At 55.2% G+C, this 12,913-nt stretch overlaps 2 protein-coding genes across 8 annotated transcripts in view; both read left to right on the top strand.

Moving 5' to 3' along the window:
- The first annotated feature begins 5,206 nt into the window (after positions 1-5,206).
- On the top strand, positions 5,207-5,490 carry LOC109319855 (uncharacterized LOC101929726 homolog). The gene has a single exon (XM_019549662.1). The coding sequence runs from the start codon at positions 5,223-5,225 to the stop codon at positions 5,412-5,414; it is 192 nt and encodes a 63-aa protein (XP_019405207.1). The 5' UTR covers positions 5,207-5,222; the 3' UTR covers positions 5,415-5,490.
- A 141-nt stretch (positions 5,491-5,631) lies between these two features.
- The window catches only part of LOC109319854, a 37,700-nt gene continuing 30,418 nt past the window's right edge, over positions 5,632-12,913 (top strand). For all 7 annotated transcript variants that reach the window (XM_019549659.1, XM_019549657.1, XM_019549658.1 and 4 more), the window contains exon 1: positions 5,632-6,197. In XM_019549659.1, coding sequence (XP_019405204.1) covers positions 5,775-6,197 — 423 coding nt within the window. In that variant the 5' untranslated portion in view covers positions 5,632-5,774. The remainder of the gene's footprint in view (positions 6,198-12,913) is intronic.

Here is a 12,913-nt window from a genome sequence, read left to right as displayed (position 1 = left end):
CATTAAGTTCATACCTCCCTCTGCATATTTTGTTTTACAAAGCCCTATGAGAGAGGTAGGTTGAAGTCCCTGTGATGCATCTGATCACCTTGTAGGTAGCTGGAGTCAATATGGACATCATAAAATGTCTAGGGGGCTGACAGTGGAGTTATTGAAGGAAGTGTGTCAGAAGCAACAGAATTAACCCCAGAGAGCTGAGAAGCCAACTTGCCAAGGCCGGGCTCAGTGAACCAGAGGCGAAATCACTGCTTACCCTTAGCTGCATCTGTGGTCAAAACTCCTGAGGCATGTCTGAACAGTGTAGAAGTTCAAAGCACCTCTGAGGGAAAAAGGAAGTGGAAGATAGTAAAGACCACTGCTAATCTCATGATATACACCAAAGACCAGGAAAAGCTCCAGTGAAGCAACTAGTTGGGGAAAATGTAGAGAAGGGAGATAGGGAGAGTATCCCCTTAAGCTATGGATTTATATGGTAAATCAAGATGTGGTTGAAGCTGAGGAGCATGTAAGGGAAGAAGGGGACTTGATTTGGGTAGAAGTGAAGAGATTTCTCTCCTCCCCCTCCCCCCCCGAAGCCTGGGACAGGGGGTTTCATCTCCCAAAGGCCTTGCAATGATGAGAGCTACACGGCTGAGGTCAGACTTCTGGTGGTCAACCAGTCAGAAGCACTGGGGTGGCAATAGTAAATGAAGATCCATGAATACTACCTGTGTGTGCCTCTTTTGTGAGGTGAGGAAGTTTATACATGGAGATAAGACCAGTCCTATAGTGCTATCATGAAGCAGTACACTGGTGTGACCATAGGAATGCTCTACTGACTGCAAGGATCAGTGTTGAAATTGGCAATAACAGCAGACATGCTATCTGGGAGAGGATGCAAGAGCTCCATTGGGGTACTCAGGATGTTTCCCCACTCTGTTCTTTTGAAGAAGGGAGAGAAGTGGTAATTCTGGGAATTTGTCTGTGCCGCTTATGAGTTCTGTTTGCAATGGGTGACTCTCAGTGTGCCCCTGCCTTAGGCAGTGTACTCCAGTTGAGCATCAGTCAGCCCTCTTGGCTGGGTTCTCTTGTGTTTTCTTCCCAGTGAGGAGCTCGGGAGGTAAGCAAATGGAGAGTCGCATCCACTCCCAGCTCTGTCATTGACTCACTGTGTGATCTTCAGCAAGTCCCCTCACCTCTGGGGGCCTCTCTTTGCCCAGCTAAAGATGAGGATAAGAATCCTGATCTTCCTGAAGCAGGAAAGAGCTGTTGAGAGTCAAGAAACTGTTAAGAGACTTAAACTGTTGGACTGCTCAGGCCTCTGGGAGAAAAGAAGGCACCATCACCAGAACATAGGGCTTGGAAGGACCTCCCGGGCCATCAAACCCAGTTGTCCCCCCACATTTATGGGCAACTTGTTTTCCAGCCAGTATTGCTACTCCTGACCCCAGTGGTCTAGCAAACAAACCCTGCTCTGCTTTATCTCCAGCCCCTCTGGTATTCTGCCAGCCCCTCTTCATGCAAGCACCTTGCTCAGACTGGAGTGGGTTGCCATCATGGCATTTCTGAGCTCACCTGCTGTTGTTCACTCCCACTTATTGCCTCCATGCCAACTGATTTCCACAGGCTGCAGTCACTGGAGGTACTTTGTTCCAAGGGGCCTCTCTCTCACTCTACATATCTCTACAGGTTTGGTAACCTGCATACACAACACACCTAGGAATGTGCTGGAGTGCCAGCTTTCTTGGCTGCTGCTGCTCATTCTCTCAGGATGACGTGGGAACCATCAGCATGGCCAAGTGGCAGGAAGGCAGGGTCACACTTGCTCGGGCAGGGAGCTCAGTGTGCATTGGCAAGCAGTGGGGTGTAGGCATCCCTGGCATGCTAAACAAGGTCTGCGTCCCATCACGAGTGCCTTGCAGTATCAACTGGTACTGGCTGTCTTCTGTTCCTCTCTATGCTCCCCCACCTTGGTCTGACACCAACCGCCAAACCTGTTATGGGAACATTATTCCCAGTGCTGTGCTAATGGTAATGGGGAAATTGAGGTACAGAGGAAGTGACTCATCTGTGCTCAACACTTGGAGCTATCTATAACTCGGGAGCACTGCCTCTTTCCCCATGTGTTCTAATCTCTGTCTCTGCTGCACACAGGGAAAATTTGCCTGCTGGTAGAGCCTGAAACCCTAATGCAGCTGCAGCAGACAGTTTTGGCTGCTGCACACTGAAGGCCAAGTGGGGGTCTCGCTCTGCTTGTGCAGCTCTACTGAAGTTCATGGAGGTACAACTGAGGGCAAGGTTAGGTTTGAAGCATATGCTGCATGGTGCAGGCAGGCATGTTCAGTGCACATGCATAGGAGAGCCAGATTGCTCTCCAGCCATAGGACACAAGAAGCCTGGCGGGGCCAGGAGTCTCTAGGAAGCATGTCCCAGGAGGCTTACGTCACTGCTGACTCTTGCAACTCTTGGTCTGGAGCAGAGCTGCTGAATGGCTGTTCCTGATTTAGGAGCATGATGTCTCTTGTGCTGGGACTGGGCCAGCCCCCTCAACCTCATTCATCCCCAGTGCCCCGTGAGAAAGCTGCAGGGCTGGGAAAGGTCATTCTGGCTGAGCTCACTTATGCAGGCTTCGGATCATCCAGGCAGTGGACATTGGGACTGGACTGGAGATGGAGAATCAGCAGTTTCTGTTCTCGATGCCCTGCGCTCTGCTTCGTGGAGTGGCGAGAGTGAAGCTGACAGCCTGCCATAGTTCTGCTGCCTATTCCCACCCCCACAAGACTCTTAAAACAAGCCCGGTGCATTCACAGGCTCCAAGCACATTTGCCAGACTTTTCAGGAGTTGTGCAGTCCAGGAGAGGTTGGCAGACCCATGACATTCACTAGAGACCAATGGGAGAGGGACACTGTGGGCAAGGGAAGCAACCTGTGAAATCTGAGCTACATGAGACCAGTTTAGGGGAAGCTGTGAGGATGAAGAGGACATCTACCCCCAGACTCAGCTAAGGGCAAATGTCCCCTACAGGGACAACAGCAGCTAACTGAGGGACTATGTAGCTGAGTGGTGCCCTCATCATGTTCATATCGCTCTACAAACAAGTGGCTCATTCAGTCGGTAGAACCTGTAACAACTGATGGGTAAACTCTCCTGGAGGGAAGGCACAGACAAGATGAGTAACTCACTGAGTGCCAGCCAGTTTAAAATAGAGGCTAGGATCCTCAGAAGCCTACCAATTCCACCCTCTGCTTACAGCAGAGCTTAAAGGCCCCAGCTTGGCTTTGACATGATAGCTATAGCCATCACGCAAGGCAGCCTCTGAAGGCACAGTGAAACTGGATAACAATTCCTGTGATGGACTGTGGTCCATTGTTCCTGCTGTCTCTGTTGCTGCCGAGCCCCTCTGACCTTGGCCAGGGGATGCCTGAAGTGCTGGTGGCTGCACTCCCCTTTCTGCCCAGTTTCTTCCAGGCTGATACACAAGTGTCCATGTAATTGGGCTGCATTACTGTTCCCAAGGGAAGCAGCAGGCAGACTAGGGCAGCATAGCAGTTGCTGTCAAGGGGGTGGGTATGGCTATATTTTTAACCCGGCCGCCTGCTCAGTGGGGTTTCAATAGGGCCTTGTATTGAAACAGGAGCCTGTGCCACGGCTGCTGCCAAGCCATGTCATTGTGTGGTGCAGATGTTACTGTGCTCCCCCACCCTTGTCTCTCCCCTCCTTGCATGTGCCGGGAGCCAGCGCTGCTGTCTGGACAGATGGGGTTGGGGGTGGGGGGGTTGAGTCCTATCGCTTACACCAAGCATGTGTCTTCCGCAGGGGGTGGAGGGTGGGGGTTTAAAGGGCCAGCTGGTGGGGAAGGGAGTTTTGCTGTTTCTCGTTGCTGGGGACATCACTCCTATTTGTGCTGGAAGCTGATCCATCAGTCAGGGGAAGCTGAGCGGTGACGGCTCATTTCGAGGACAGATCCAGGGACATCTTCTGAGCAGCCCTGGAGGAGGAAGCATCCCAAGACCATAGGAGCCGCTAGGGTAACCTGAGTCCTCACTGAAGGCTGCTTTCCATCTGCGCTCCCTGTGGAACCCAGAGGTCAGGGTCACAGCCCGGGACCAAGCTGGTCTGAGGGGAAGGGCACGCTCCTCCAGTGGCCTTTGGCCTCCTTGATCCCAAGGACATGGAGATGCTGCAGGCAGGGGCTGTCTGGGGAGAGGATGCTGTGTCCCTCTGTGACATTAACCCCGCGCAGGGCTAACCACGGAACTAAGATCCGAGTAGGGATACAACAGGTGGAGTGCGAGAGACAAGAGGAGAGGGGTTAGCTGGGGATAGAAGGTGAGCGCCAGGCTGCGGAGAGGGAAGCAGAGCATTGCTGATACACGTGAAATTCAAGCCTGAGCCAGATGCTGTTCCTGGGGTGCCACACAGGGCTGCTTAAGGGAGGGCAGCGTTTCCCGGGACAGCAGGCCTCAAAGCTACCGCGGGGGCATGGGGCACGTGCTGCTTCTCAGCTCTTATCAAAAAGGGGCCATCTGTTTCCCCGCCTTTCCTAGATCCTTCTCTGGCCGGCCTGGAGACCGACAGCTGCCCAAGCAAGGAAGCCTGTTGCTGAGCTTGTGGTAAGGCCAAGTCCCACATGCACACCAGGATAGCTCCCCTCTGCCCCACTCCTCTCGCAGAGCTCGCCCTGCTTCTGCCCAGCAACGCCCCAGGGAACTCTCCTGACCCCCTGCTGCCTTCCTTATCCCGTGGGAGCTGCCTCAGCCTGGCTCCATCCCACCCCAGCTTCCCTTTAGCCCCTCACCCCACAGCCCGGGGCAGCTCCCCACCCCCTCATTCAGGTGGGCTTCAGGAGCTGCGGTTACACAGCGGCGCAGCTCTGCCCCTGCTGCGGGGGGCATCGCCCCCCTCCCCATGCGCTGCCCTGGGGGTATGAGGCGGAGGCGGGCGGGGGGGCTGTGTAGAAGCCCCCCTCGTTGCCATGGCGCCCCTCCCCTCCCCCTCTCCCGTTGCCATGGCGCCCGCAGAACTTTGGGGCGGCGGGAACCCAGGCGCATCCCGCGGGCCGGGGGGTGCACGGCGCTGCAGGTGGAGCCGGCGCGCTTGGAAGCCGCCTCTCCCCACACGGCCCCGCCGCATGACCTCATGCTAAAGCACTCCCTACCGGGGCCGGAGGAACTGCTCCCCCCTCCCAGCCTCCCTCCCTCCCTCTCTCCGTCCCGCCCGCAGGCAGCGCCCCGAGCGCAGCATGCCCGCGCCGCTGCTCCCGCTGCTGCTACTGCTGCGCACGCTGGGCGCCCGCCTGCTGCTCCTGGCCCGCCAGCGCCTCCTGCCGCTGCTCCGGCGCCTGCGGGCCCGCCTGGGCTCCCGGGAGTCCCGCGAGGCGCTGCTCGCCTGCCTGCTCTGCATCCTCAACCTCCGCAAGAAGGTGGACGACTGAGACCTGCAGCGCCGAGCACCCGCGCCCGCCTCCCCCCCCAACACCTTCCCACTCCCCGTCCCTGGAGGGGCGCTGCCTCTGGCTGGAGGATGGGGCTCCCTTCTGCCTGGTGACAGCCCCCCCAGCCCTGCCATGGCAGCCGTGTGAGGGGGGCCCCCCTCGCAAGCCCTGCTGCTGCCCCCCCAGGAGGGCTGGGAGTGAGCTGGGCAGAGCCGAGGAGGAGGAGGCTCTGTGGGGAGCGCTGGGGGCTTCTCAGCTTCCCAAGCGACTTGGACCGCAGTCCCTTGCCGTCTCCTCGCCTCTTGGCAGCCACTAGCCCTGGCACTTAGGGGGGCCCCAGGCGGCCGATGCCAGGGGAAGATGTCTGGCAGCACAGTGAGGAAGGTCCAGCCCTTCACCATCAGCACCAAGCTCTCGCTGCCCAAGTGTGCTGCCGACTGCCCCGGGGACCCGTGCCCCGATGTCGCCATGGCTGCCCTGGATAACCACAGCCTGCGCCACAACCTCAACGAGCGCGTCTCCCTCTACCTGGCCCAGACCCAGGCGGCCCCGGGGCCCCCTGAAGGCAGGGTCCAGAGCACCAGCCCCGTGGAGGAAGGGGTCACTGATGAGGACCGGCTCAACCGCAACTCGCTCGCCCGCTCCATCAAGAAGATCACGCTGTCCAACTGGCATGGGGAGCCGGGCCGTGGTGAGGATGGGGTGGCTGGGGACCCTGCCCATGCCAGCTGCCAGAGGAACCACAACAACAACAACAGCCGACCAGGGAAAGCTCCCTTCAAGGTAAGGGCTCCTGGCTCTTTTTCCCTGCCTGTAGGTTCCTTTGCTTGTGCTCTGCATCCGACCCTGCCTTCTGCCTCCCTCTGTTCCGCCCAGCCTAGACTTAGCTCCTGGTTTCTGTGCTCTGCTTTGGGAATCTCTGTCAGCCTCAAGGAGTAGGGACGCCAGCAGAAACGCTTATGTGTGCTCATGTGGGTTTTCGGGGAGCATAGGGCAAGGGCTGTAGTTGCTTCTGTAGCCTCCTGGTGAAGGAACCCAGCCTCCCCCTGCATACCCAGTCCACAAAAGCAACTGTTCACCTGCTAAGGGTCTCTTCTCCCAACACCTGGGAGGGGGAATTTTGAGAGAAACCTTCCCTCAGGGCTTAAACTGAATTAAAAACTCCACTTCTGAGTGCTAGCTGCAGAGTGTCCTGCTCTGAGTTGCTGTGATGACCACATGCCTCTCACCATTTAATGGGGACTTGCTCTCTCTTCTTCCCCATTTTACGGCTGGGGAAACTAAGGGGCAGTGAGTCACCTCTGGCCACACAGTGGGGCAGCCCCTGACTCAGTCCCCTGCTCTTGCCGTTAGACAACCAAACACTGCCAGAGGTAGGAAAAGAACCCAGGAGTCCCCAAACCCTGTCTCCCCTAGTCAGACCATGAGAACATGCTGCTTTCTTTTCATCCCTTGGTCCTTGGTCTCAGAAAATTCCCTTGCTGGGCTGGGGCTGGTGTAGAGAGAAGGCATCTGAGATCTCATTAGGATTGGAGAAACCAAGCGGGAACTCCCTGTGACTTAACCCCAACCCACAACAGCTGGCTTCATGGTGGGGCAGGCTGGAAGAGGAGAGCCTATGATCGTCAAAACCTCCCAGTTTTGGTGCTGGTAAAGGCCAGACATGGTCTCACGCAAGCCTCTGGTGAGCTCAATGCAGAGGCAGATCACTGCCGAACAGCCTGGCTGAGCTTGTCCCCAGATCCAGCCACAGGAAAAGCATTCCCAGCAACCCTTTGCCTTTTTTTAAAGGATGGGACACAGAGATTTTTTTTGTTTTTGGTTGTTCTATGGGAGTTTGGAGCTTGAGTGGCAGGGTCAACCCCTTCCTGTCTGTATATCATGGAGGGTGGGGCTGGAAAAGAAGGGAGGCCTATAAAACTAAGCTTTGTAAAAGAGGGGGAGTAGAGAGCTTGGGACAGATCAGGGCATGTTGGATGGAGGAGTATAATGTGTTGGGGTGGTAACTGCTTCTTGGACAGGGAACTATACTATCCTGACAGGGTGATAATCCGGCTGGAAGACAAGGGGAGCAGCAAGCTGATATGTTTGCTCCTGACCTGCAGCATTCACCCAGCTATCCCAGTTCTGGGTTTCTCACACCCATCTCTGCCAACACCTCTCACTCCTGCAGCTCCTCTTATGTTCTTTATTAGCTTCCCTGTGAAGCTCTGTTTGTACACCTCAGTTTTATGTATGCCTTTCACCCTGCTATTGCAGCCCTGGGGCCTCTCTTGAGTGAAAACTGACTTGTCAAATCAATGTGGGGTTTTGTGATGCAAAGAAGCATTATCTGGGGTGTAAACTGAGACCAATGAACTCATATTACTTGCGAGTGAAATCACGGTTGCAGTCCAGGTTTTAAGCAGTGAGCAACCAACACATTACCTCACTATGCTAGCTCCTAGACCCCAAGAAAAGAGTCCTCTAAGTTGACTTTGAGTCCTTGTCCAAGAGCTTTGTGTGTGTGTTCATTTCCCTCCACTGAGCTGTTGGGGTGGTTTGCGCTGGAGCAGTGAAAGTCTCAGCCAGCCTTGGACACCAACCTCTCCTTTGCAACCTCCAATCTCCAAAGCAACGCAAGGCCCAACTTAGTTTTTCCCTTTCACGTGCGCTCCCAGCTAGTCCCTGCTAGTTGTCACAGGAGCTGGGGGAGCGGCTGCGCTGCTCTGCAGCCGTAGCAGAGCCGTTTTGCAGGAAGGATGAGGTCATTTCATGCTGACAGCCCTGTTTTCCTGTAGGTGATGGATTGCAAGGCACAGCATGTAAATAAAATGCCTGTGTCACCTGCAGGTTTATCTCCCAACACTAAGGGCTGGGTGGGGAAGGGCCCTGTCTGCCGCAGCAAGGATGAGAGACATACTCACAAGTTGCTTCCTAGCTCCCCGTGCTTGGTACATCAATAGCTACTCAGTGTCTTTAACTACCTGCTGTTCCATGAACAGGCAGTCTGACTTATAAGCATGAGCTGAGCTGAGCCCAGCCCAAACCCTCCTGCCCAATGTGATCAATTGTTGTCTTTGCTTGGCTCCTCAATGAAGGTGAGATGGACCATCCTTGCTGTCTGCCTGATCCCATTTCAGAAGGGTTTCTAGCCTGAGCAGGCCATGGTGTGCATATAGCCTAGTGGTCTGGGATTTAGTAGCGGAGACTACAAGGCAGTGCGAAGTCTGGTGTGTGCTAATGTTCACAGCTTAGAGCTCAGGACGCCCTGACAGGGCCAATGCAGCACAACAGCCATCACCTTAAGGACCTCATTCAGCCTGTCTCAGTCTTGAGAGGGACCGCTTTGAAGCCACAGAGCCTTTTCATGGGAGGGGACATGGTGTGCCAGGCTTGGTCCAGAATAGGTCTCGGAGGGCAGGGCTCTTTTCAGCATGCACAAGCGTGGCTGGGAATCAGGACACCTGGGTTGTCTTCCCAGCTCTGTCACAGATGTGAGATATGACCTTGAGGTACCTTTCCGTGCTTCAGCTTTCCTGTCTGCTGAATGGGCCAATAACCCTCCGCCACTTCCAACGGGGACTGTTGAGGAGCCTGAGCTAATATTCAAATAGCATGTTGAGCTGTGCAGATGGCAAGAATGTTATACTGGTGCAGTGCTGTGTTGTTGTTTTTGTTGAAGCAACAGGCTTAGAGGCAGGCCAGGGACTGCATGCAACATACAGACTCTTTCTGCACTAGAAGCAAGCCCTTGTGACACTGGTGGCTTCGCTGCCAGCCACTGTCCCCCAGGCAACCCCACAGGGCAATGGGGTCCCACCTCTCTGTTAGCATGGTTGGGAATCTTGCATGTGTTCAGTATCCTAGGAGCTGTGGGTGTTATTCCAAGCTTGCTCCCAAACACAGTTCACACACGGCAAATAATCTAAACAATCTCACAGCCTCTGCCTTGAATTGAACTGGATTAACAACACTGTTCATTTCAGACTTTCTCCCCAGCTTTGGCTGCTCTTAGAGGTCCTCGCTCAACCCACACTCTAGATCAGGGGTGGCCAACCTGTGGCATATGTGCCAGAAGTGGCACAAGGCAGCTTCTGTATGTGCCATGCAGCAGCGAAAGAATTGGGAGCCCAGATAGGGCAGGGAGCAGAAAGCAGAGCAGCAGATTGGGTAGGAAGCACAGGGCAGGGAGCAGAAAGCAGAGCAATTGATCTGGCAGAGAAAGAGGATCAGAATGGCACTTGAGAAGGGTGTGAGACCTAATTTGTAGCATGCCTGCCAAAAAGGTTGGTTCCCAGGGCTCTAGATTGTCTTCTCCCATTCATGTTGCTTGTGTGCAGGTGGGATGATGAGCCAGCTACTGAAGTAAATCAACCACACAATTAATATTTTCCCAGTAGGCTCAACAGTGGTAGCAGGGAATAGCTAGTGTTCAGGTAAGGACGGCTAGCATATATTTACAGCTTGCAAGAACTACATCACAAAGCCTCTGTCCTTGTGGCTGCTTTTGGAGGAGCTGAGACCTTGGGTGCTCAAGGGAGGAGTATCCAGCCTTTTCCTGGTGAGAAGCTGACACTCGGCACCCACATGCTCTACCAGTAGGTCTTTCTCAACAAGGAAGTGGACGTGGAAGAAGAAAAGCAGGAGGCTAGGAGCGCCAGGGGTGGTGACATCTGCTCTCTGGTGGACAAAGGTCCACACCCTTCCATGTGGCCATCCCCTAGCTCCCTTGGTTTGCAGGGGCCTTGTTTTGAAGTGGGTTGATCTGGAGTGGCTGGGCACTGTACGAATGAGGCCTTCAGGACCAGCTCCTCAGCATGAGACTGTCTTTTCCCAAGACTGTTCCTAGGATGAAAAGCTTGTGGAGCGGGGACAGGTGGAGCCTGTCTCATATAGTGGGGAACTGGGCAAACTTGGCAGGGGAAGCAGCCTAACTGGCCTGTGGCAGGCAGTCTAGTCTGAGATGAGTAGAGTGATCATCCTTAACTCAGCAGCTGTTGTCATGTTTATGAAATGGACCTAGTGGGCTCAGCTGGGAATGGGGCCTTTGCAGGGAGAGCCTAATCAGGCCCTGGTCTGAGAAGGGCGTGAATGGGGCAGATGCATGGAATGGCTCCATGCAGTGAGGCAATTGCTGTTCTGTCCCTACAGTGCTCGGACTGGCAGGTGGAGGGGGCCTGCATGTTCACAGACAGATACTCTAATGGGCTGCCCTGAGCCCTGCTTCAGATCTCCCTGTGAGGCCACGCCGCAGCACGCAGGGTTCCTAGTGCTTTGTGCTGCCCACAGTACTGTCACTGAGTGTCCTGGTTGGAGTTTATATTTCAGAGAGACTGAATGAAGGGTGCAGGTCCGTGCTGAGAGCCCTGGTAGAAGAATCTCTGTTTCTAAGACAGGATTCGTTCAGCCCTTGCGGTTGCATGGAAACATTTGTGAAGTGTGATCTAAAGGTAATCAATGCACTGTCTACTTGAATGTGCAGGTGGCATGAAATAATTTTTCAGAGGGGAGGAGCTGCCATAGCTGGAGCCTGCTGCTCCACGTTGTCCCTGCACTGGGTCAGATGGGCACCATCATGGCTAGGGCAGTACTGGAAGAGACCTATCACTCCAAGTCCTTTACTACAGTGATTGAGAGTCCTCCCTCCTTGATGGACACTTGCCCACCATGGGACAGGGGAGGATTGAGCCATGGAGAGTGACAGGCCTCCCATTAGCCCAGCACACAGCTCTGCCACCACGCTAACTGGGAGTGATGCTTTGGTGCAGAGTGAGAGGGACCCCAAGGGGAAAATATCTGTCTGGTCCTGGATTTACAGACTGTTCTGTTAAGAGGTTGGAGTGACAGCTGTCACCTTGTTTGAAGGGGGTAGTTAGCAGAGTCCCTGCATATTCCATGTTGGCTCAGCCTGGGATTTAATCAGGGAGAGATGTGTCCACTGAATGCAGAGATCTGTCCTCACTCCCTCTCTGAATTATCTTGCAGGTGGAACAGCTGCCACACCATCCCCTGCCAGGTGTCTCTGAGTTGAATACCAGCGCTCTCCTCTCTCAGGCTGTTGGGGGCCTCCTGGGAGCAGAACGGGGAACCCTAGGGTTGTGGAGGAGGAGCAGTTCAGGGCCCTAGCACTGAAGTATCTGGAAAGCAGTTGCATTTCCAGCAGGCTGCGGGGCTGCTGCTGTGGCCAGCAGAGCATGCAGCTGGAGTATGGCTTTATCCTGATTTGGCCTTGACCTCTTGGCACGGGGCTTTGTCCTATACTCAGATTAAACTATAGGATTTTTGTTGCCTGCTGCAACAGGGCTTTGAAAATGGCTGCTCCGGGGTCTAGGCTCAGCAGATAACACCCCCTGCCCCATACCACCCCACCCCACCACCACCACTCCCCTTGAGAGCTGGGAGGACTTATGCTACAGGAGTGCAACCTTCATGACAGGCTGCTCAACTTGCCAGCCCCTTTCCTCTGCTCTTCCCACTGGTCCAGTAGTGTAACTAGGGGTGAATGAGTAGGACTTCATCCCCAGGTGCTGATTTAAAGGGGTGCCTGGTCCCCAAGGGCAGCTGTAGCTGGTGTGTGGGGAGCTCATGCCGTGATATATAGGACTCTGCCCACCCCCTCCTTCCCCCACATGCTCTGCTCTCTAGCACTCAGCAAAATACACTCATCTGGGTTCTGCCCATGGTGCCTTTGTGTTGATCTTCTCCCTCCCAATCTGATCCACCAGCCTCCTCTGAGACCACAGTCACCACCCCCTGCCCCCAACCCGGGCTGTGCCTACAACTCTCAAATCCTAAAACTGCAACACATCACCCTCTGTGGACTCTGCCATGCTTTCTGTGCAAATCCTGCCCTGAGCTGGAAGCAGTTTAGGGCATGCTTGAAGTTGGGGCACCACCTGGCTTCTTGGCCAGCTCTGTCCCCCAGCACTGATTGGCACAGGCGTCCTTGCTGCAGCAAGATACGAGGTACTCAGAGCCTCAGCCCTGCACAGGGGCTCGTGCAGCTGGACCTCGGGCTGAGCTTGGAGGCAGGCCAGTTCCTGCGCTGGCTGACCTTCGTCGGCGCCCCCATCGGAGCTGGATCCCGGACAGCACATTCCGTCACCGCTGACCGCCAGACCGGGCCCCAGAGGAAGCACAGCGCTTCTCCCCCTCTCCGAGTTGCCTAAAATAAGAGGCTCCAGATCCCTGTGGAGGAGCTGGGAGTTGAGCTCACTGGGAACCCAGGCTGCCCAAGTGCCGTGCGGTCAGTGGAGGGAGACTGGTCAGTGGAGGGAGACGGGCAGGAGAATCACCCTTTTGTTTCAGTAGCCCTCTCGCTTCAGAGCTTGGTTCATCCCTGGAGGGGATGGGGTGGGCAGGCAAGGGAAAACTGTCTCCAGAGCCCTGGAGGCTGGGATGGGGGCAGGGCCTGAGACAGCAGAGCTGCAGAAGCAGGGAATGATGCATTTCCTCACCTCCCTTGCTTGAATGGTGGGGCAGGCCACTGAGCCCAGGACAGCCAAGGCAGAGTCTGA

The sequence above is a fragment of the Crocodylus porosus genome, unplaced genomic scaffold, assembly GCF_001723895.1.
Source record: "Crocodylus porosus isolate Cpor-Errol unplaced genomic scaffold, CroPor_comp1, whole genome shotgun sequence".
Lineage (NCBI taxonomy): Eukaryota > Metazoa > Chordata > Crocodylia > Crocodylidae > Crocodylus > Crocodylus porosus.
Note: the sequence above shows the minus strand (reverse complement) of the source record. Positions and strands in the feature narration are given on the sequence as shown.

Coding starts and splice junctions, on each gene's coding strand:
- LOC109319855 (XM_019549662.1), top strand. CDS start 5,223: ATGCCCGCGCCGCTGCTCCCGCTGCTGCTACTGCTGCGCACGCTGGGC.